Raw genomic sequence first — 22674 nt, forward strand, 5'->3', positions numbered from 1 at the left:
GTTCATCCAGGTGGGAACAGAATTGGGTGAAATGAGAAAGAAAACAGCTGGAAGGAGGACTGGAGGCGGCTGGAAGGGCTCCCGGGGAAGCGCAGGAGGAAGTACTGCCCTGCTCACCTCACACCCCATTTTGTGCTCCTACACCACCAGCCCAGCAGGAGCTAGGAACACGTGCAGGGGGAACCTGCTGCAAACCTCAGAACTTATTTTTTCTTGAAAAAAAGTCAAAATGAGATGTTGATGATCATCCTTGCAACAGCCAGTTCCTGGTTGGTGTGTTCTCTTGGGTTCCAGTGTCCCAGAGGAAGCGGTTGCTCCACTGGGAAGGGGTGAGGGAGCTCAGCACTGGCTGTGCAGGGTGGGCAGGGGCTCTGTGGTGCCCAAGGCAGAGAATTGAAACCAGTGCTGTCAGCACAGCTGCTTTAGCCAGGACCGAGAAGACCAAAAGCCAACACAGGAACTTCCCAAAACCGGTATCTGGCCCCTCTGACCAGTTACAGAGGACCTGTGCGAGCCACTAGCACCACATCTGTGGGCTTGGAGGAGGTAGAAGCAGGACAAGGTCCTGAGCACATCACACAGCTCAGCTCCTCGCTGCCAGCAGGTATTTCCTGATGGCAGCAAACGGCCTTGGTGATGGCAGGAGCAGGAAGGTGGTGGCAGCCCCCCAGCCCTGCTCCCAAGGCATTCGGGTTCAAAGAGCGCCGAGTGCTCTGCACTCCTTAAATAAACAACTCCCAAAAAGTGAGTTTGTGTGCCGCAGGGAGGGGGAGGAGGATGAAGGATTTGCTCTGCTAGGGCCCCACATGTCAACAATTTCTCTGCTTTGTGTATTTTGGCCGAAGCCCTTACCGTGATAAATGAATAAAGGAAGATGGCGAGCCCAGGGCGGTTCCTCGGCTCGGGAAATTGCTTTCAGCCGATTACTGGATTTCTTTTGACATTTATCAACTGGGCTTCTTTTGCCATTGTTGCAGCCTCAGCATCCCTGCAGCAGCCTGGCCCTGAAGGGTCTTCCTGATACCTGCCTGGGAGCAGCAGCTGCTGAGCTGGGAGCTCCACAAAGCCAGGGCAGGTGCTCCTGCCCACGGGTGTTTCTCCAGCCTCTTCCCATTCTCCAGGCCCTTGAAGGGTGGTGATGGGCTGATGGAGGCAGGCACTGGAGCTTCAGGGGGTCACTGTACAGAGGAATTTCCCAAATATTTACTGCTCTTCCTCACCCTGTAGCATCTCACTGCACCTCACAGGAAATAAAACCTGTGGTAAAACTGCTCCAGCACTGGGCTGGGGATGGAGCTGCCTGAATGGCTGGGGAGCCCATTTATTTGCATCCCCACCTCAGCCCTGTGCTCTGCATCAGCAAGGAGCAGCCACAGCACCCACAGATGCTGCTCTCAGCCCTGGTACCACCAAAGCAGGGCAAGCAACACTTGAGCCCAGGGAGCTGTGCCCCCCCCAGCCCATCCTTGCTCCCCACGGAACCTTGCACTACAGGACAAGCAGAAAAAAGCACCAGCCACAGCCCCAGCACCTTCCAACCACGCAGGACCACAGCAGCACCACCCAGGAGAAGAGAGGATGGGCACTCACCACCAGCTCGTTCACAGGGCAGCTCTGGACAGGTCCCACTTTCCCTTCACAGTGTAAATCACCTGCTGCTCCAAACACCAGGAGCTGCAGCACAAGGTCTGCCTGCTCCAAACACTCCTCCAGCAGCACCAGCAGGAACCTCTCACTTGGTTCCAGCCTGGATTGCACCCAGAGCTGATAAGGAGCTGCAGCTGATGCTGTTGGCGAGTGGGAAGGAGCTCCAGCTGTGCCAAATAACCCAGGAGGGGTAGGGACATGGGCCAGAAAGCAGCTGGGCTGGTGTAATGTGGGTCTGTGTCAGTGATGCCACACCGGCCACCACATGGTTTGGCCTCGGCCACAAATGCCGTGGGTGGTGCAGGACAGGGGGTGAGGGAAGGCCATGGCCAGGCCCCTCACGCTCTGCCCTGGGCTGTCCACACCTCTCTGTCCTCACCAGGAGCCCTCTCCCAACAGCATCTGTTGACATGAGGCACTGTTGTGTTCCCACCTGGTGGGTGCTGCCATGGCCTGGAAGGGTGGGGGTCCCTGGGGGGTCACACTCCCAGCACAAGGGGTACATTCCTGTGCACATCCCTGCTCAGGAGAGACTGCAGCCTCCCCAGGCTGCCACAGCCACGCTCGGCACCACCAGGATGTTCCAGTCTGCTCCGAGCTGCTGGACAGGGACCAGGGCAGGCACCAGCCTCCTGCCAGCTCCTGGACTGGGCGGCCGCGGGGACACTCAAAACGCAGGCAAAGGGAAGGAAAAACTCCAAGGAAGCTGGAAGCTCTCGACATAGTTAAAAAACAACATTGCTCTTCAAAATAGATGTGATTGCGCTCCTTGTGAGTCATCGAGCAGAGACACCAAGATTGCTTTGTGCCAGGGACGAGCCGGGCGCTGATTGTGCCGCCCGGATTTGTATCCAACAGACCCTGGATGGCATGTCAGAGTTTACAGCGCGCATACATTTTCAACAGTGAGCTTTGCAAAATGTATCAATGTAATCTCTGCCTCCTATATTCCGTGTTGATTAGACACGATTTCTGGCTGGATTTTCAGAAAGCTCAAGTGCTTTTTTAATCACTACAGAAGCTCATTATTGCTTTCCAGTGACTCTTATGTCCTTCACTTCTCCTTTCAGATTAGAGTCTATAGTCAGATGAATATTGGATGATTTCATTACATACAAATGCAATCAACAGTTTTGCATAAATTTCTCCTCTTTTCTTGAGTTTCAATTGACCTCAGCACCCGTGGAGGCAGGCGCAATACACATGTAAATGAGCTGGCGTTGCTGCAAAGACACGGATGCGAGAAACAAGATAAACTGTCAGATAATATTCAGGATTTTTAAGAGATCAAAAAATACTTCCTCGTTCAGCCCAGCCGTAAAAATGGCACCTTCAGCTGCCGGGGAATTTGCTTTTGTTTTGCTGTGAGTCTGGCTGTGGACAAAGCCCAGGGGCGGCCCCGGCCGCTGAGCCGAGCAGAGCCGGGCTGGCCGGCAGCAGCATCGTGGGGATGGGAGCGGGGTGCAAGTGGTGCTGGCATGGGACTTATGCCACAGGGAAGCTGCTGGAGAGGCCTTGGCTCCTCACCACACCAGGGAAGTGCCCACCCAGCCCAGCGCCCACTGCAGAGCCTGGTTTGGTGGGTGAGCCCCCGCCAATGGTGATACCAATGTTGGCACTGCCATCCCTGCTCCTGCTCTGCTGTGACCACCTCAACCGTGGGATGCTGAATTTGGACTCCCCCGGACCCCCATCTGCTCCTGAGCAGTCCTGAGCACCAGCCCAGAGTGGGGGCATCTACCAGGGCACAGGGCTGAGCTGGGGGCTGCCCTCCTCTCACTGCACTGCCACACACAGGGGAACCACGCGTTCCAAATATATTTAAGCTAACACTCCACATGAACAATCAGGCCCAATTTAAACAAACTGTAATTAAAGATAAAGGACCTCTTGGTAGAGAAGTCAGGGGAAACTGTCAGCGGTTACTTTGGATTCGAAGCCCTTACCTTTAAAAGAATAATTTTTGTGCTAATGTGAGCAATCCAGCACTCCCACACTCGCCTTTGAGGGCTGGTGGGGAAAGAAACTCGTGGGTTTCTTTTGATGCCTTTACGTGCTAATCTTCTTAACAGATTTTTAATTAATGGGAACAGAGCACTTTGCAGCCGTGAAGTCTATTGGTGTAATTGCCTGGTGGATTAGTCCCATTAACCACACAAATTACCTGTCTCCAGGTCGCCAGCCCCATCGGGGAGCTCCCCACGCTGGACACACTGAGCAGCCCCATTCTGAAGCAATTTTGATAAAATAAACTCTCTAATCAGGTAAATAATTCCATAAGGGAAATTGCTGCCTTCCCGCAGCCCCCCTCCAGCGGGACCTGGCTACTTTCAGGGGAATGCAACACGCCTCCAATTACAGACAAATCTCCAGCTCAGAGGCCGTTTGGGAGAAGCCCACGGCACACGGGACCCCCTCGAACCACAGCGGCCAAGGAATTAAGGCATTTAAGCTGTCAGCTGGAATCTGGCCCGGCCCCTGATTACCTGGGGGGACGTGCAGTGTATTTAGGTTCGTGTCCGTTGCAATTTCCTGGCCCCCAGCGTTGATCCCGAATGACTCGTGTCCGTGTCAGGTTCCTGCCCGGGGTCACTCCGACACGTGGCCCCAGGCCTGGGGACAGCAACCTTTGGGCAATTAAGGATGTCCAGGCCAGGCTGAGCCCTGAGGACTGGGGATGTGCAGCTGTCCCCAGGAGCTGCAGGGCGAGGGGGGCATCAGTGAGGCCACATGGCTGTGCTGGCTGCCATCACCCCTCGGGATGGAGGCCTGGATCTTGGGAGCCCTTCCCAGCCCTGTCTGTGGATTTCCATGGTCCAGTGTAATCTTGGACCTGAACCTGATGGTCACTCCCACAGCTGCCCTTTGCTCAGCCCCTGAGATGAGGACGTGCTGCCCCAGGGATATCTGGACCCACACACAGTGGGCACAGCAGTGTGCAGGGCACCCACGTGCTGTCATATGGTGATGCACAGCCCCAACACCCTTCCCATTGCTTGGTGAAGGGCTGCCTAGTGCCCAGGGCTCTGCCAGACCCTCAGCCAGGATGGCTCCAAACCTGCTGCACCAGCCAGGGCATCTGCTCACCCTCTGCCTCGCACTGGGGAGCGGGGAGGAGAGTCCCTGCCACACCACGCTGTGAGCACGTGTGCTGGGGACAGCCTGGGAGGAAGTGACAGTAGTGACACGCTGGTGCCCAGTGCTGGTGGGGACAGCCACGTGGAGGGGTGGCCTTCAAGCATCCCCTGAAATGCTCAGGTGATCAGTCCCTGAGCCAGTCCCCGATCCCAGGATGGAGGAGCCCAAAGCTCGGTGGCACAGGGATATTCTTCCTGCTGCAAAGGGAGACCAAAACTCTCCTCCGTGTCTGCCCCCATGGCTTCTGGCAGAGGGTGATCCATGGGGCCACCCCAAACTGGAGGGGACGTGTAGGTGGCCGAGCAGCCCGTGGCCGGGGCAGCCCCGGCCGGGAGGGCCGGAGCGCAGGAGCCGCGGTGCTGGCGAGCACGGCCGGGGAACCCTACACCGCGGGTAATTGGCATCAGATGCTCCCTGACCTGCCGCATCCACCGGGAAGCTGGAAGCATTTATTTGTCTGAGCCGGCGGCTCTATCTGCGTGCGGGAGGCGTTGGCGGTGGCGGGGCCGGGCTCCGCGAGCCTAATGAGCCCGAGCTGAAGATGATGAATATGATTGCTGAAAGCGCTTTCCTGAGTCCTCCTTTCCTGGGGCTCAGGTTACGAGTTCCCAGACAGCCTGTCCAGCCCCGACTTTTCAGCTCTGATTTGTAGCCCCCCAAACTGTCTGTCAGCTCCCCGGGCCGGAGGAAGTGCTGGGTCCTCCGCCGCTGTGCCCGGCGGAGCTGGGGAAGGGGCCGCCTGCCCTGCTCGGCCACTGGGGACAGTTTCGCTCCCCAGGCTGCCCCCGCTGCTGCCCCGCTTGGCCCCGCGCCCCCACAGACCCTCTGAGCCCAGGGATGCCTCGTGCAGGGTCTCCAGCCACCAGCATCTGCTCTGCTCTTGTTCTGGACTAAGTTCCTGTGGCTGTCAGGGACCTTCCCTACAGGGACTTGTCACCTCTTAACCTTACAGCAGAAAAATGTGGGGTTCAGCTTCTGTGTTCTCTGCCCATCCCCTGCAGCCCATGGTCAGGGTTCCCCCACTGAGCCACATCCCACCGAGGGGCTGCTCAGGGATGGACAAGGATGGGGTCATCAGCCCGGGGATGCTCCATGGTAATGCAGATCCCCTGGGATCAGGGGGACACACCACGGCCAGGCACAGCCACCCCCAGAGCACTGGACTGGGGGTTTGTGGGGTGCCCCTGCTTGGCTGCCCCCCACACATGAGGCTCAGGGTGGGTGGACTCCCTGAGCTATCACTTTGCCCCCATCTCACGGCTTTGGGACCACGGCACCGGGTGTTCCCACGCACTGGGTGTTCCTATGGGATATCTCCATGACACCAGGTGTCTCTATGGCTCCAGAGCCCCTGGGAAAATGGGGGAAAGGATTTGGGGTATCGACCCACTCAGTCACTTATGTCCCCCTGTCCTGCTCCAGTGGCTTTGCAGATTCCGGAGGCAGCATCACTCCAAACCCAGTGGATGGGGGTCTCAGGGGTCCCGAGGGGAGATGGAGGACTGCCCAAGGAAGAGCAGCTCGGGAGCAGCGGTGCTTCGCGCCTCCCAGTGCCTCCCAGCGCCTCCCAGTGCCTCCCTGCGCCCGCCGCCGCGCTGCCATCGGCGGTGTTCTGCTGCCTCCCTTCGGGAGGACGCGCCGGCAGCACCGGCCGCTCCGCCGCGCCGTCCCTGCCTGGACCTGCACGTGGGGCCATGGCAGGACAGGTCACGGAGGGCTCGGGTGCATCCCAGCACGGCTCCGAAATCGCCTTCCCCATCCTACCCTACACCGGAGCCGAAGCGCTGTGGCCAATCCCGCGCCCATCCCACCTTTCTGACGCTGGCACATCCCCAGGGCAGCACCAAGAGCCCTGAAATGGCCAGAGCCAGAGTGGGGTCACGGTCACATCCCTGCACTGGGGACAGAAAAAGGAAGCAGAACTCCAGCTGTGCCTCCGGAAGGAGAAGGGAAGCCGCGGGAGGAAAAGGGGCAAAGCCGCAGCCCTGGAGCCCACGGCTGCTGCTGTGAAAAGCAGAAGAGCAGTGTGGGACTGGCACAGGCACAGCTGGGAGTGTGGCATGACAGGGGAAAACCTCTGGGCATCAGGAACTTCTCCAGCCACCACTAAAGAAGGTTTGGGGTTCTCAGGGTTGAAACCCTCCAGCCAGAACCCGACCACCCCAGGCTGCCACTGCCACAGGCCCATCTATCCTGTGCCACATTCCATCGGCAGCTGGTCAGCAAGGAGTGCTCCCAGGAGCCATGGCAAGGCCACACCCCAGAGGTATCCCTCAGCCCTGCATCCACCCAGTCCCAGGGAGGCCCTTGCTCTTCCCAAAGCCACTGCCAGTACCACTGTCTCACAAGAGCCTCCCTCACCCTTCTGAGGGGGTTCATCAGGTCGATGTCTGGTTGTCTGGTTTCTCCCACCTTTGCCCAGGACGTGGTGGTGAGGCACACGTGGGGCTTGGCAGCACCACACTGGAGCTCTCCTCACTACTCCAGCGTGGTGTCAGAGTGTTTGCTGGCCAGACCCAGTGCCCAGGTTGCTGAGCCCGTGGCCCCAGACGTGCCTCCATGTCCCAAGTGGCTCCAGCCTCACACTGAGGCTGTGAGACCACAGTCTCACAAAATGCCCAGGCAGCACCACCCGTCCTTGCACTGGCTGGGAACAGCAATTCATGTGGGGACCCAGGGCTGGCTCCCAGTCTGGGACATGTGGTCAGACATCCTGGGCTGCGGCTCAGACAGAGTCGCAGGAGGTCTGTTGGCAGCCGGGGCTGGCACTGGGGAGTTCAGTAGCTGCTGGGTTAGAGCTGAGCAGCCCAGTGCGGCACTGAGTGCTGGAGTGAGGGGTCTGGGCACGGGGTGAGACACGAGGAGTGGTAGGGGTCTGCAGGACACCCTGCAGCTGGCAGCAGCCCCCTCCCTTGCCCAGCAGCGCGGGGACAGCCCCTCCACGGCAGCCCCTCAGCGGCCCCAGCAGACAGCCGGCCCCGGCTGTTGCAACTGTTTCCCGTATTGTGCAAGAGAGTGATTATTAAAACCTGATGAGAGGGAAGGGCAGTGAGCACGGGAGCGCTGCTGGAGAGGGACATCCCCAAGGGCTGCTGGGCTGACCCGTGGGTGAGAGGGGTCAGGCCCTGCCAGGTCACACCTGCTGCGGTCAGACAGCATCGGGTGTTGGGTGTGGGACAGGAGGAGGACATGCCAGAGCTGAGGCTGGTGGTGCCGCCTGAGGGGATGGAGGAGAAACAGGCACGCCCACGGGGGGAACCACTCTGCTCTCGGTGGGGCTGTGACACCGTGGGCAGCCTGGCAGAGGGCAGGAGCAGCCCTGGCCTCAGCACACACCGACTGCACCAACTGCACCAACTGCACACACACAGCAAAACCTGCCTTGCGTTTCCAGCCACGTTCCTCAGTGGAAGGCAGGAGGTGTCCCCACCCTGTGTGAGCGCATCAAGAGCCCACTGAGATCATGTTTATGTCATGGCTGATGCTGGATCTGAGGCCCTTGTTCATTTTTGGACACCTGCAAAGGCTGCTTGCCTGTGGGGACACTCCCTCTCTGCTGTTGGAACCCCGTGCAGGAACCACGCGGGATCCACGGAGGAGCCGTGCGGGAACCGCGCACCACCGGCCTGCCGGGGCTTCCTGCCGCTCTGCAAGGAGGGACAGCACAACCGAGATAACCCCCACACACAGCCAGGCCTGTGCCGGGGTCTCTGCTGCTTCCGCAGTGCAGGACGAGAGAGGGTCAGCAGCCACAGGCCCTGAGCCCTGGGGGCCACCAGCTTGGGGACATCCCAGCGAGGTCTGCAGCCCACCATGCTCTCACCACCCCAGCCCCACGCAGAACCTCTTCCAGCCCCACAGAACTCCTGTGGGGTGTCTTGTGCCTGCCTGGGCTCGGCTGGCTGGATCCTGTCCCTGCTGCCAGGGGCTGGCGCTGGGAACAAAGCATCCAGGCAGGAAACACCCGGCGATGGTTTCACCGATAAACTCGGCTTTTCTGGCCAGCGGCGGCTGAGGGCAGCCTGGCTCCTGGCACGACCGGGCGGCGCTGCCAGGGCAGCCTCTTGTGGCCACTCGGAGGAGTTGAGCCGGGCCCGGGGGATCAGGGGATGAGCATGGGGTCCCGGGGGACCTAGGGATGAGGGTTTGGGAATGGGGATGCAGGGGGACGTGGGAACAAGGGCGTGGAGATGCAGGGGCACATGTGTACCAGAAGTCGGGTATGGAGATGCTCAGGGAGGGCAATGGGGGGACTTGGGGCTCCTGGGGGACCTCGGGGCACGGCTAGGGGGGGCACGGGTGGCCACGGCAACCAGGGGAGGGGAGGGCGGTTGGCGCAGCCCCCCGGCGGGCCAGGCTGTCGGAGGCGGCCCCGTCCCGTCCCGTCCCGTCGGGGGCGGGAGGCGGCGCGGCGGGGGCGGGGGCGGCGGGGCCGGGCCGGGCGCGACGGCGGGACGCGGCGGAGCTGCCTCTCGCCATGGGCGGTGGGTGCCGGGCCCCCCCGGCCGCGGGGCTGCGGCTGCTGCTCGCCCACGCCGTGCTGCTGCTCTGCGCCGCCGGGAGCGCCGCCGGCACCGGCTCCGGTACGCGGGGTGGCGGGAGGGAGGGAGGCGCAGGGAAGTCCGTACCGGTGGAGCGTTGACATCCCGCACCGGGGGGGATCCGGCCCCGGGGGATACGGGGGGATCTAGTCCCGCAGGATCCAGTACTGGGCGTCCCGGGGACGCGGGGCGGGCGCTGCGGGACGGGGCCGCGCTCCGGCGGGTCCCGGGAGAGATCGCACCCGTAGCCCAGGGCTGGTCCTCGCCCGCCGGTGCCCGCGGGGCTGCGAGCAGGAGCCCCGAGCGGAGGGCAGGCAGGGTGGGCAGGGGCGGCTGGCGGGACCCCCCGTCCGGCTCAGGGTGCCCGCAGCGCCCGGAGCTGCAGGATTTGGCCCGTCACGCGTGGCTGGGAGCAAAACCGCCCGGGTAGAACAAACTTCCCCTGCACCTCCCGCAGCGGCCGCGCAGGGACCACACGCAGGGCCCGGAGGAGACATCGCTGGCCCGGGGCGGCCGGGGACGCACGACAGGGCTGGACCCTGGCCAAGACCGCGGCCACCCCGGGGCGGGCCCGCCACGGGGCTGAGGGACAGCAGCCGGCGGGTCCCTGCAGCCCCCCTGCCGGGACGGGGCTTCTCGAAAGAAAGGGGGACAATATCCATGCATGCTGGCCAGTCAGGGCCTTTCCTGCTGTCCCCAAACGCACACCAGGTGAAACTGCAGCTGGGGGTGAGGATGTAGGGCTGGGAGCAGCAGGGATGGCTCCGGTGCCCTGAGCCATCCTTTGGTTCCCATGCCCACGTGCTGCAGAAGTTCACCACGTGCTGGCATGGCCACATTGGGCTCAGGCTGCCCACCTCAGGTGCACTCAGGGATGTCCAGGAGTAATGCTGCTTGTGGCAGGCACCCACGGAGCATGCTGTTAAACAAAACCCTTTCTTGAATCCCATTAGCTCCATCCCCAGCCCCTACAGTGCAGATTCCCCCAGGTCCTTAGCAGGGGTATTGACTCCAGTTCCTCTTCTGTGAAAAGATCTTCCTCCCTGGAGAAAAACGCCATCCCAGTGTGGAGCTTGAGGCACTGCTCAGATTTTACAGTTCCTTGCTAAAGGAAAGTTCTCAGCAAAACCAGCCCAGGCCCATGGGCTGCATCTCTCGAGGGACTCTGGTCGCCTGTGTTCAAATGGTGCTGATGGTGACCCTGTGTCCAGCACCCTGCTGGGGTCTACCCTCTGCTCTGTGCTGGAGCAGCTGGTCCTGTGCAAAAGCAGTGATCCAGAGGGGCAGACTTCCCTGTTTTGGCAGCAAATGTGTCCAAAAGGGGAACATGACCCAGAGCTGCAGTGCTTAGAGGCCCTATGGCCATGGCCACGCAGAGGGGAGGCCGTGTCAGCTCTGCAGGAGACTCCAGGAGTCCACCCAGCAGGAGGTGGCAGGTCCAGCTGCTGGGGACAGCAGGGCTCGGTGATGCCAGTGTGGCCAAGCCACCCTGCAAAACCTCTGGCTTCTCAACCTCAGGCACAGGGGCAGAGCAGGAGCAGCAGGAGCCAGTGCTGGAGGAGGGGGCCGGTGCTGGGGAGGTGGCAGTCACCCCACTGAGGGGCACATTGGGCGCATCTGTTGAAAGGAGTAACCCCATGGGATGGACCCGCCTGTCATCTGCTGAGCTGGACCGCAGGGACAGGCAAGGGACAGCCTCTGTGTGGCTCTTCCTCTCGCTTGGCCATCCCTCTGCATGGCTCTCATCTTCCCAAGAAGCCCCTCTGGGGACTGAGGACATCTGGGACCAGCACCTGTGTTTTCTGCTTGGCACAGGACAAGGGCCTAGGGACACACTGGAGACCCACGTGCCTGAAGCAGCTGGGACAGATGCAGGCTGGAATGATGCAGCCCTGGAGCTGACTGCTGCACACCAGGATCAAAGCAAATTTGACTACTTGGAGGAAAAAAAATACCTGGGATACATGAAAGGATGTCTCTCTTCCAAGCCTTAATTAGGGAGGGAGATATCTGATTGAGAAATTAGGGGAACTGCACCGTGCCCTGAGGTGCTGTCAGTAGAGTGTCTGGGCTCTGCTCCTCCCCAGCCTTGTGCCAGGAGGACCACAGCCCTAATCTAACCCTTGGATCTACTCTCCAAGACCAAATAACAGGATGTTGGGCTGAGGCTGGGATCTCCTGCTCACTTGGTGTTTGCTGCTCAGAGCTCTCCTCTTGACTCCTTGCTGGCTGCACCTTGGCTCTGAGCCACAGTGTTTGTTCTCTGTAGACTTTTCCTCTGGCTGAGTGGAGCCAGGCTGCTCCCATGGTGTTTTTCAGTTTTCCCTGCAGATATTGCCCTTGGCAGCTGGCTTGCCTTCAGGGGTGAAGTTTTGTACAAGTGTTTTTGCAAAGTAAACCTGACTGTCCTCTCCACAGCCATTCCACAATTCAGCTGCGTCACTGCTGCCAAACAGGAGCTGGGGCAGCACCCCAACATCAGCATCTGCCCGAGCCCCAACCACAGGCCAGGTCTGGCATGGACCCTCCTGTCTGAGGGCAGTTGGGGATCTCTGGCAGAGCCTCTCTGGATTCATGCCTGTTTGCATAGCCCATGGTCTGCGTCTCCTCCCAGCACATCCCCTCTGCAGCCGGGCTCCTGGAGCGTCACCCCGGGCTGCAGAGGGGAGGCAGCTGCCACACCGAGAGCCCTGGGGCTGCCACCCCTCCAGCCTGCCCCCAACCCGTCCTCAGGGCCAACAGCCTCGCTCAGGTGCAGGGGGAGGATGGCTGAGCCCACGTGGTGCACAGCTGCGGCCCTGGCACGCTGCTCCTGCTGCTAATGGTGCTGCCAGAAGTGGATGCAGATGACGATCTGGCTGTGGTGCGTGTGCTGTGAGCGGTTTGTGGGCCTGAGAAAAACCTTGCTGGATGAGGAAAAACAAGTGCGTGAGCCTTTCATCATCCCCCGAGCCTGTGGCCGCGGGGCCATGTCCCATCGAGCAAGCCTGGCTCCATCCCGGCCATGATTCACCCCAAGTTGCTTTGGCTGCGGTTTGCAGAGCGGATGTTGTCCCCGAAATCTGGCATTTTTCAGCGGTGATGGAGCGTGTTCACCAGCTCTGCCGTCACGGAGGGGCCGTGCTCCACACAGAGACTGGCAGCAGCTTTCCCCATACCTGGAGTCTCCTGGCAGGGCCGGCGCAGGATTCCTGGCTGGGGTGGGGAGAGGCGGGAGCTGCTGCGGGAGGGAGGCTCCAGAAGGACGTGAGGGGGTTGCTGTCGCGGGCCAGGACACGCTCCATCCATCCCCTTCCCACCCTTCTGGCTGGAACATGCTGTTCCCACCCCACCTCCGGGACCCCGCGGCACTGACACTGCGCTGAACCGTGGGAGGAGGCGGCTCGGCCAAGCCCGGCATGCGGCCAAACCCACCTCGGAGGAGGGCTCGGCACGACCTGCCATCGAGCCCCGCACCGGGGAGATCCCCGGCAGGATGAACTTCTCCTGACTCCCCATATCAGCTGGAGAGACAGGGCAGGACACGACCTGCTCTGCCAGAGCCTGCGGCCTGGAGCATCCGCATCCTCCCAGCCCTGCGGCCGCGGCACCTGCGGCAGCCCTGCAGCCCTGCGGGTTGCACGGGGCACGGCTCGAGGTTGCTCCTTGGGATGTTTGCAGGGTCTGCAGCAGAGCCATGTGCGAGGTACCAGCATGGGAATATCCTGAAGGATGCTGCAGATGCACTGCAACACCTCCCCCTTTCCAAAAATTCCCATCTTGCAAAAATCCGAACGGGTGGTCTGACCTTAATTTGTCTGAGATAAATAAGATCCTGCCTGCTGCCTCCCGTCTGGAGACATGAAAAGATCCAAGATGAAAGGGAGCCTGATGGAAGTGCTGGGAGCTGAGCACGTCTTTGCAAGCCGGCCCCTGTGCCGTGAGGGATTTGGGGCCACAGGGCTGAGCACAGCCCAGCAGAGCTGCTGGCTGAGCCCTGGGCTCCCAGGCAGCCCCTGTCCTGCCCCGAGCATGTGGCTGCTGGAAGATTGAGCAATGTCACAAAATTAGCTTTATTTTTTAAAGATGTTAATTTTTAGCTTCAATTTCCTATGGAAAAAATGAGGTTTCTGTTCTGCATGCCCATACCTCCACCCCCTCCACCCCAGTGCTGGAACCTGTTCCCAACTCCCGAAGAGTCTGAACCAGGTCTGGCAGGGGCCTGGTGAGCTCAGGGACTATGCAGAGCAGCTGATGGACCCAGGAGACCTTCCTTCATCATCCAGGACATGATGGGCACACTGGGAGTGGCTCTCGGTCTTTTGTGGCACTCAGGGCGTGCTGCCCATCCTCCCCATTCCCACAGCCAGTGGCTCTGGAGCTGCACACTGTGTTGGTGGCACTCGTGTCCCCGAGTGCTGTGTATCCTGGTGGGGCTGGTGACCTCTGATGTGCTACAACACACTCAGCCACTTCGCTCTATGCACTTTTATCCTCCTGGATCTGTGGGAACCAACCCACCTCAGTGAGGCTGAGGATGCCACCAGTGAGGCTTTCAGGAGGCAGCTGTGGCAGAGGACATCCCAATTTCCACAGCATTCCCTGGGCTGATGGAAGGCAGAGGGGTCTCCAGCCACCCCAGATTGTGTTGCTCTTTCTGCCCTGAGTTTTGCTGCTCTTGAAGGAGCTGTGGATGGTGGAGTTACAAGGACCTGCCTGCTCCAGGATGGATCAGAGGAGCTTGGCATGGATAGTGCCGAGCGCTGCCCCAGCGCAGGAGCTGCTCTGTGCCGGAGGGATCTCCCTGTCCCACGGGATCCCGCCACCCTGGGACGGGCGGGAAGGGGCCCTTATCTCGTGTCTGCAGGCCGGGCACGAAGGTGGTGGAGGAAGGGCCGGGCGGGAGCCGGGAGTGAGGCCGGCGAGGCCCCTTCCATCCGCTCGGGGCGGAGGGGCCGCCTGCCAAAGCAAACCCTGCCCTGACAATGGTCGCTGTGGTGAACAGGGGTGTGTTTGCACGGCTTTATCCCTGCTGGGGCTCTAGGGGCACTGCAGCCCCCCAGGCACGAAGGTACAGCCCCGGGTGTGCAGGAGACCCCCGTGACAGGCAGCGTTGGGCTCCTGCAGCACGTTGTTGACACCAGAGCTGGGGGCTGGGCTCATGGAGGTGGCTGCACCAAAGCACCTCGTCTCCTGAGCTGCACCCAGCTCGGCTGGGTCCGAGGCGGTGTCTCTCTGTGAGGAGCAGGGAGCCACTGGATGCTGTGACAGGGTGGCTGGATGGTGATCTCTGTCTCTCTCTCTCTGTCTCTCTCTCCCTGCAGTGAACCCCTGTTGCTATTTCCCCTGCCTGCACCAAGGGGTGTGTGTGAGGGTCGGTCTGGCAGAGTACGAGTGTGACTGCACCAGGACAGGATACTACGGGGTCAACTGCACCTCCCGTAAGTCCCCGTGGCCCAGATCTGGCACCGCTGGATCCCAGGGCAGCTCACTGTGCCCACAGCACTGCTCTCACCAACAGCAATGGTGTGGGTGGACCGGGGCTGTTAGTGGGCTTCATTAGTGGGGTGAGTGATTTGCCTGGTCTGTCTCCACCAGCTGAGTTCTGGACACGCCTCCACAACCTGCTGAAGCCCAGTCCTGCCTTCTACCACTTCATCCTGACCCACTTCAAGTGGTTTTGGGACATTATCAACAGAACCTTCATCAGGGACACACTCATGAGGCTCGTGCTGACAGGTGAGGGGTTGGAGAGGGTCTGGGGGTTCATCAGGACTCGATGAACGAGCAGAGGTGTGGGTGGGGATGGCACAGCTGCAGTGATGCTGAGCAGCTCCTGTGGGCACGGTGGGCATCAGGCTGGAGTCACCTCACCAGGAGAGCCAGGGCATTGTCACCCCGTCACTCCATCATGCTGTCACACTGTCACTCAGCCCAGGGGGGCTGCCTGGACAGGCAGTGGTGGGGCTCAGGGGGTCCCCAGCCCTGTGCTGGGCTACCAGCCAGCTGGAAAACACGAGCAGCTCTTGGCATGCTGCACTCCCCGGGCCAAGGGGCTCTCGTGCAGCTGCATGGAAAGCAGCCTGTGCAAATATGGCCTTTGTTACTCATGTCCCCACATTCATCACTTTGCATAAATATTTAGGTTCCAGCTCTGGGAGCCATAGGGACACACTCGCAAGGCTCTGGCTCTTGGTTTCACCATTTCTATGGGTTTGTCATCTCATTTATCATCCAAAAATCCACTTAAAGCATTAGCACGGGCCCTCCTTTTCCCTGGGGAATTGCAGCCTTTAAAAGGCTCGGAGCAAATCCCAGGACGCCCTCGTGCCTCCGCTGCTGGTACCTTCCTGGTTTTTGGGGTGTCAGGGGAGGGCATCTGGCAGCACAGAGCGGGTGGGCAGGGGCCAGGGCAGAGGCTGTGGGGTGCTGCCCCGCGCCCCACAGTGGTGATCCCCCTCTCTCCTTTCAGTTCGTGCCAATCTCATCCCCAGCCCCCCCACTTTCAACTCCGACTACGGCTACATCAGCTGGGAGGCCTATGCCAACGTCAGCTACTACACCCGCGTCCTCCCGCCCGTGCCGGACGACTGCCCCACACCCATGGGCACCAAAGGTATGCCCTGGCCTGGGGAACTGGCACCCTGAGGGTTTCCCACCCACCCATGGCCGAGCTTTCACTGCCGTGGACACATCTGCAAGGCACCACTGGCAGTGCCACGTCCTACCACTGTCCTGCCCAGGCTGGCCCTATGGCAGGAGGAGCTTGATGGCATCTGAAACGTTGCTGGGACAGCTCAGGGCATGTCACAGCCTGTGTGAGAGGGCTGTGTCTCTGCAGACACCACCAGCAGCCCTGCAGACAGCACTGGTACCCAGCCAGGCCAACACTGGGCATCTGCCCTCAACCTCCATCCTTCACAGGGAAGCAGCAGCTCCCCGATCCCCAGCTCCTGGCAGAGAGGTTCCTGCTCCGGCAGAAGTTCGAGGCTGATCCCCGAGGCACCAACATGATGTTTGCCTTCTTCGCCCAGCACTTCACCCACCAGTTCTTCAAGACATCTGGGAAGATGGGCCGTGGCTTCACCAAGGCGCTGGGGCACGGGGTGAGGGGCACGGGGGATGTGGGAGGGAGGAGGGTGACGGGGCACAGGTGCCTCTCGGAGCAGCCTTGATGCCCTGCTCCCTCCTCAGGTGGACCTGGGACATCTCTACGGGGACAACCTGCAGCGGCAGCACCAGCTGCGACTCTTCAGGGACGGGAAACTGAAATTCCAGGTACCACCCAGCATGGCTGAAACGTGACCCCGGGCTGTGACCCAGGGCTGTTTGAAGCCCATGTCCCTCTGGCAGCTCCTGGGAGACCCCAGCCCTGACACCCCGTGTGGCTGCTGGCTGGGGGACAAACTTTGGGGTGTTACAGGTGTTCTGCAGTTGGGACTGTATGAGGAGCTGTTTCCATCCCACTCACTTCTTGCAGAAGTGCAGACATGGTGCCCTTAGGGAGGCAGCTCCTGGCTGGGCAAGCTTTCACCAGAGTGTTTTTCTCCCCTCTGCCCTTTCTCCCACCTCGTTCTTGTGTCCCCAGGTGGTGGATGGGGAGGTGTACCCCCCCGTGGTCACCGACGCTCCCGTTCACATGGTGTACCCGTCTGCCGTGCCCAAGGAGCAGCAGCTGGCCATGGGGCAGGAGGTGTTCGGGCTGCTGCCGGGGCTGTGCATGTATGGGACGCTCTGGCTGCGCGAGCACAACCGCGTGTGCGACGTGCTCAGGCGGGAACACCCCACCTGGGACGACGAGCAGCTCTTCCAGACGGCGCGGCTCATCCTCATCGGTGAGGGACGGCACTGCCACGGGGCACGGGCACCACGGAGCTCTGTGTCCCACCTTCCTGGGCAAGCCCCAAGGCCCCAGTTTTGGCCAGTCTCTGAGGGTGGTGGCCAGGCTGCCTTGAGAAGTTCCTCCGGTATCCTTCTGGAGATCATTGGCTTTGGCCCATTTAGCAAAAAATTGGGTTTGGTCCATCAAAAATACTAATTTTGAAAAATTTTGTCATAATTTTGAATTATTTCTTTTAAATGTTCATTATAAATTTGCTTTTCGTGTCTCATAAAAAGTAATTTCTGACCAAAATCCATAAAAAAGCCATGTCATCACAGTACCTTTAAAAAATATACCCAGGTCAGCTCCCTCAGGAACCTTTCAGTTTTGTTACACTGACCTTTGCTACTGAAGAACTAATTCACTGAAAAATTCCCAACCAGCTCAACGAGCCCATAGTCAGAAGGGTCCCAGGAGGTGCTGGGTGCTGGGATGTGCTGCCATAGCACATGGGTAACATCTCAGGGTACAGAGCTGGTGGCTCCTGCTGCCACCAGCTGCTTCTTTTGCTCCTGCCCAGGGGAGACCATCAAGATCGTCGTTGAAGACTATGTCCAGCACCTCAGTGGGTACTACCTGAGCCTCAAGTTCGACCCTGAGCTGCTGTTTGGGTCACAGTTCCAGTACCGGAATCGCATCGCGGTGGAGTTCAACCAGCTCTACCACTGGCACGGGCTGATGCCCGACTCCTTCGTCATCCAGGGGGAAGAGTACAGCTACCAGCAGTTCCTCTACAACACCTCCATGCTCATGGACTACGGTGTGGAGGCACTGGTGGAGTCCTTCTCCAAGCAGGTAGCAGGAAGGGTAAGGACCTGCTCTCCCCTCCCTGGCAGTGCCGGGCTGTGACACCCCGCAGGGACACTTGTGGTACCCTGGAGGCGGTGCGACCGTCCCAGTTTGGCAGTGGGACACACACAGAGTCTGCCCAGGGCAGCACCTGATGAGCACATCAGGAGTCCTCCCCACGAGCACCGAGGCAAGGCTGGCCCTGGCAGCGCCGGTTGCTGCTCTTGGTGCTCTGTAGTAAACATCCCGCTGATGGACATCCCGGAGCCTGAGGAAGGGGCGATCTCCCGGCCCGGAGCAGCTGGGAGTGGAGCAGCTTGTCTGGCACTGTTCTTTGCTGCCATCGCATGGATGTTTTCTTCCAAGCCGCTGTGTCTCCATTCCTGACCCTCTTTTCTTGTGCAAAGCAGCGCGGCTGAGGCTGAGGCTCTGTCGGTGTCCCGGTTCTCCCTGCAACTCCAGCCCTCTGTAACCTCTCTCCTCTTCCCAGGTCACTGGGTCCATCCAGGGCTTCTCCCACACCATTCCCTGCCCTGGGAACAGGGCTGACCTACCCAAGCTGCTCTATAGCTGTTTTTTGCACTGTCCAGTGGTTCCCCCTCTTCTTCCTGCTGCAATGATGTGCTGCTCTCCATGACACGTGGATAGTTTAGCGCGGTGGCTCTCCTGGAGCTGATGCTGGTGCTGCCTTGTGCCTCACATGTGCTCCCCCTTGTGTTCTTGCCCTCCAGATCGGTGGGGGACAGACCATCAATGCCAATGTCTTGCATGTGGCCATTGGGGTCATCAAGGAATCCCGGCAGCTGAGGCTACAGCCCTTCAATGAGTATCGGAAGAGGTTTGGCATGAAGCCCTACAAGTCCTTCCAGGAGCTGACAGGTAGGGCTGCAGTGCTGCCCGGGGCTTTGCTGGGGCAGGGCAGGTGCCCTGTGCCCACAGGTGGGTACGAGGCCACGAGCTGTCCCACTGCCACCGGGCTTGCCCCGCAGAGCAGCCGCTCCTGCCCATCCCAGCCTTGCCTGGGCGTGGCCCTCGCAGTGGGGCAGACTGGGCTGATGCCCAGTTTGCAGGGGTCCTTCCTCCTGTGGGCTGGATGACTGGTCCTTGCCAGGCCTGGTTCCCTTGCTAAAGCACTCTGATGTTCCCTTGGGGCAGGAGAGGAAGAGAGGGCTGCAGAGCTGGAAGAGCTGTACGGAGACATTGATGCTCTGGAGTTTTATCCAGGCTTGCTGCTCGAGAAACCTCAACCCAATGGCATTTTTGGGGAAAGCATGGTGGAGATTGGAGCTCCATTTTCCCTGAAGGGGCTTTTTGGAAATCCCATCTGCTCCCCAGAGTACTGGAAACCCAGTACATTTGGTGGAGCCACTGGCTTTGAGATAGTGAAGACGGCGTCGCTCAAGAAGCTCGTGTGCCTCAACGTGAAGAGGTGCCCGTACGTGGCATTCCACGTGCCAGATGCTGTGGAACACGGCAGCCCTCGGGCTGGGGGACCATCTACAGAGCTCTAGCACCGGGATGACCCGCCCAGGTAGGGACTGTCCTTGCCCAGGCACCAGCTGAGCTGAGCTCCCGGCCTGGCGCTGAGTATCCTGTTCCTTCCTGCAGGGAACGGTGGGGACACAGGGACCTGCCCACCCCTGTGCGAGCAGGAGCAGGACAGGAGATAGTCCCATCCTGGATGTCCTCCACACTAGCCATCAAGGAGAGGCTGCTCCCAGCTCTCTGAAAAGCTGGAGTGCCTCGGGAGTGTGGCTGCCCTGCTGTCCTCAGCAGACTCACATCTCTTGCCAGTGAATACCTTGCACAAAGCCAGCTTTGGGGTTCCCCAGGGGATGCTCTGGACTCCCCTGTGCTTCGTCACCCTCCATCCCTGCTGCCTCCCAGCACCAGGCCACCAGCAGCCCCTCTTCCACAGGGCCTCCCCATTCAGGACAGAGGAGTGCAGAGCCCTCACACTCCTCCCTCCTCTGCTGCACCTGGTTACGTGATGAGCTCCCCGATGGACAGGAAGGACACGGTGTAGGTGTTCCTGCTGCCCCAGCAGTGGCTGAGCTTGCAGTAGGAACCTGCCCTGCTCTGCTTCTCCTGCATCCTCTGGACCATCCACCCCAGCCTGTCCAGCACAGGGGCACAGCTGGGACACAGCCAGGAGAAGGAACCAAAGCAGTGTCTCTCCTGGAGGAGACCAGGGGAGAAGCATCAGATCGGACTTCCCAGACCTCCTGTGCCTCCAACACGCTGGCTTGGACCCTGGCACATGCTGCTGGCTGCCCACCCGGGGCTGCTCGGAGCGAGATGCTGCCTCTGTGCACACCCAGCGATGGAGTCCCTTCCATCCCACCATCATCCCACTTCCCTGCACTAACAGCTCAGCAAACACATCCTCACAGCACACAGAGCCTGCTGCTGTCCTGCTCCCTGCACGCAGACATCAGCCCTCGCCCAGCCCAGCCACGTGTCGCTGGCAGCCACTGTCACTGGCCTTGATCCCCATCAGATCCCAGGTCACCTCCAGGAAAACGGACATTTAAAGTAATAAATGATTTTAAAAACTCCTCTCACTTCTGGCTGTGCCAGGTCATTGCCGACCGCACATGAGGAATAAACGGAGTGACCACCCTCCTTAGGAGATGCTTCTGTGGGGGTCTCTGAGCCCAAGTGTCCCCTGCAGGTTTGAGCCACGCTGCCCTTCAGCCACCCCCAGCCCTGCGCTGTCCTGATGCCACAGTTCAGGTGTTTGGGTGATGGTCTCAGGCACGTGGTGGGATTGCTGGGATTGTCCCGTGCAGGGCCAGCAGTTGGACTTTGATGATCTCTGTGGGTCCCTTCCAAGTCAGGATGTTTCTGTGATTCTGTGGTGACACAGGACTCACACCCAGCCTTGTGTATCTCTGTCACATAAAATCCATCCACACGTCAGTCTGGCTGCCCGGGTGTTCTGTGGGCATGAAACAGCCACAGTCTGGAAGGGAGCAGGTGGCTGCACCTTCCTCCTGTGCTGAGCCGAGGGAGGGGACTCCTCCCCAGCCCCTGCTGTGTCCTGGCAGGACTCTCACCTGCCCTGGTGGCCTCGTGCCATGAGGTCGTGGGGGCTGCGCTGCTCCCGGCTGGACCCTCCTCACACTGATTTTGTAACCCTGATCAGCCAAATTTGTCATGATCCAAATTCCTCGAGAGGGGGTTGTGAGGCTCTTCCAGGCAATAGTAAAACTGCTTACAGGGAGATGTTACAGGAGGTTTAAAGGGCTGGTGCCTTGGCAGGGGTGTGTTGGGAGGATGTCACAGCAAGGGAACATCTGCAAGTAGAGACTGCCAAGGCCTTCTCGCTTCTTGCTCTCTTTAACCCTTCAGAAATGAGATAGTTTTACCAGGATACCGTCTGAATTTTAGTTTCCTGACAGGACATGGGGAGGCAGAGAGGCTGACACAACCCACGAGGGCACAGCGGGCAGGTTCACCTGCTGTGTGCTCACCTGGGCTGGCCCTGCCCTGCCTGTGCCCTGCCCAGTCCTGGCACACAGAGACCCCAGTCCTGCTGCTCCCCCCGTGTTGTGCAGGAGTGCTGAGCACCAAGCCAAGAGGAGGACACAGCCCCTTCCCACCCACACTGGATCCACCCTCCGTGCCTCCAGCCAGACGTGCGTGTGACCACCCTTCCCGAGCTGCTCCAGCCTCCAGCATCCCTCCCCAGCTGGAGACAGGCACGAGCTGGGCTGGTGTCAGTTAGACCACAAACATCCTGGGTTTGTTTGTGGCTATCACTGGCTGCCAGCGCTGCTTTGGGACCAACTGATAAGTGAGGAGAGCCCCTCAGGCACATGGGGAGCCTGGATGCTCTGCCACCAAGGAGGAACATTTCATGGGAACTCAGCTGAGCCAACACTGGCAAACCTGACACCTCTTCCAGCTGTGCCCCCCATCCAGGACAGCGAAGCATCTCCCTCCTGTTGGCAGGGAAAGCTTTGAAATTGTTTCTTTGTATGACTAACATGTACCATTCCCAGGCACAGCACCCAATACACTATTGAAATCTCCTCCAGGAGCCCAGGGACCCACAGCCCTGCACAGAGCTTCCCCCAGCCCAGCACTGCTGAGCCCTTGTGTTTTCTTTGCTGCTTTTCCAGCCGTGGCAGCTTGCAGAAATCACTCACATCCTCACCAGCTTGTCCATCACAACATGCAGCCACATCCAAGGCAGGAGCCAGTGGTTTGTATCCATGGTGTTGTCTGTCAGCATCACCCAACCCTGGTAAGGGCTCCCTGTGCCCCCACATCCTCCTGTGTGCTCCGGGGTCTGCCACACATACCCTCTGTGTGAGCTCTGGGTAAACACAGCTCCTAGGACATCCTCTGAATTTTTAAACAAGTCTTCAGCAGCTTGCCAGCACCTGGAAGGATGTGGACAGAAGGATGGGGCTGCCTGGGTTCGTGCAGCAACAATGAAAACATCCATCTGGGGCTGTGTGGCCTCCAAGGCGATGATTCACTGAGCAGGGGGTGAACGGTCCAAAGGCTGAATGGAAAAGCTTTTTATCCCCTTGGAGGGAGTCGCTGGACTCCCCCAGTCTGCCCCAGCAGGCCTCTCTGTGCTGTGAGCCAGGTCAGTGACTGCACGGGGAACCTTGTGTGGACTTTCAGCAAGGGTGTATTTTGAACATTTTACAAAGATGAGAGGCCAAAAAAAGATCAGTAAAA

The 22674-nt window shown here is 59.9% G+C and overlaps 1 protein-coding gene across 1 annotated transcript; it reads left to right on the plus strand.

Annotated features, from left to right (window-relative positions):
• Nucleotides 1-9262: 9262 nt before the first annotated feature.
• Nucleotides 9263-20540, plus strand: PTGS1 (prostaglandin-endoperoxide synthase 1). The gene is made up of 11 exons (XM_027741447.2): nt 9263-9368; nt 14630-14746; nt 14904-15044; nt 15778-15921; nt 16230-16411; nt 16500-16583; nt 16894-17140; nt 17708-17994; nt 18708-18855; nt 19132-19507; nt 19585-20540. The coding sequence occupies exons 1-10, from the start codon at nt 9263-9265 to the stop codon at nt 19485-19487; spliced, it is 1812 nt and encodes a 603-aa protein (XP_027597248.2). The 3' UTR covers nt 19488-19507; nt 19585-20540.
• Nucleotides 20541-22674: the final 2134 nt, after the last annotated feature.

Source organism: Pipra filicauda, unplaced genomic scaffold (genome assembly GCF_003945595.2).
Source record: "Pipra filicauda isolate LSUMZ 115617 unplaced genomic scaffold, ASM394559v2 scaffold100_size2392355_pilon, whole genome shotgun sequence".
NCBI classification, from domain to species: Eukaryota; Metazoa; Chordata; class Aves; order Passeriformes; family Pipridae; genus Pipra; species Pipra filicauda.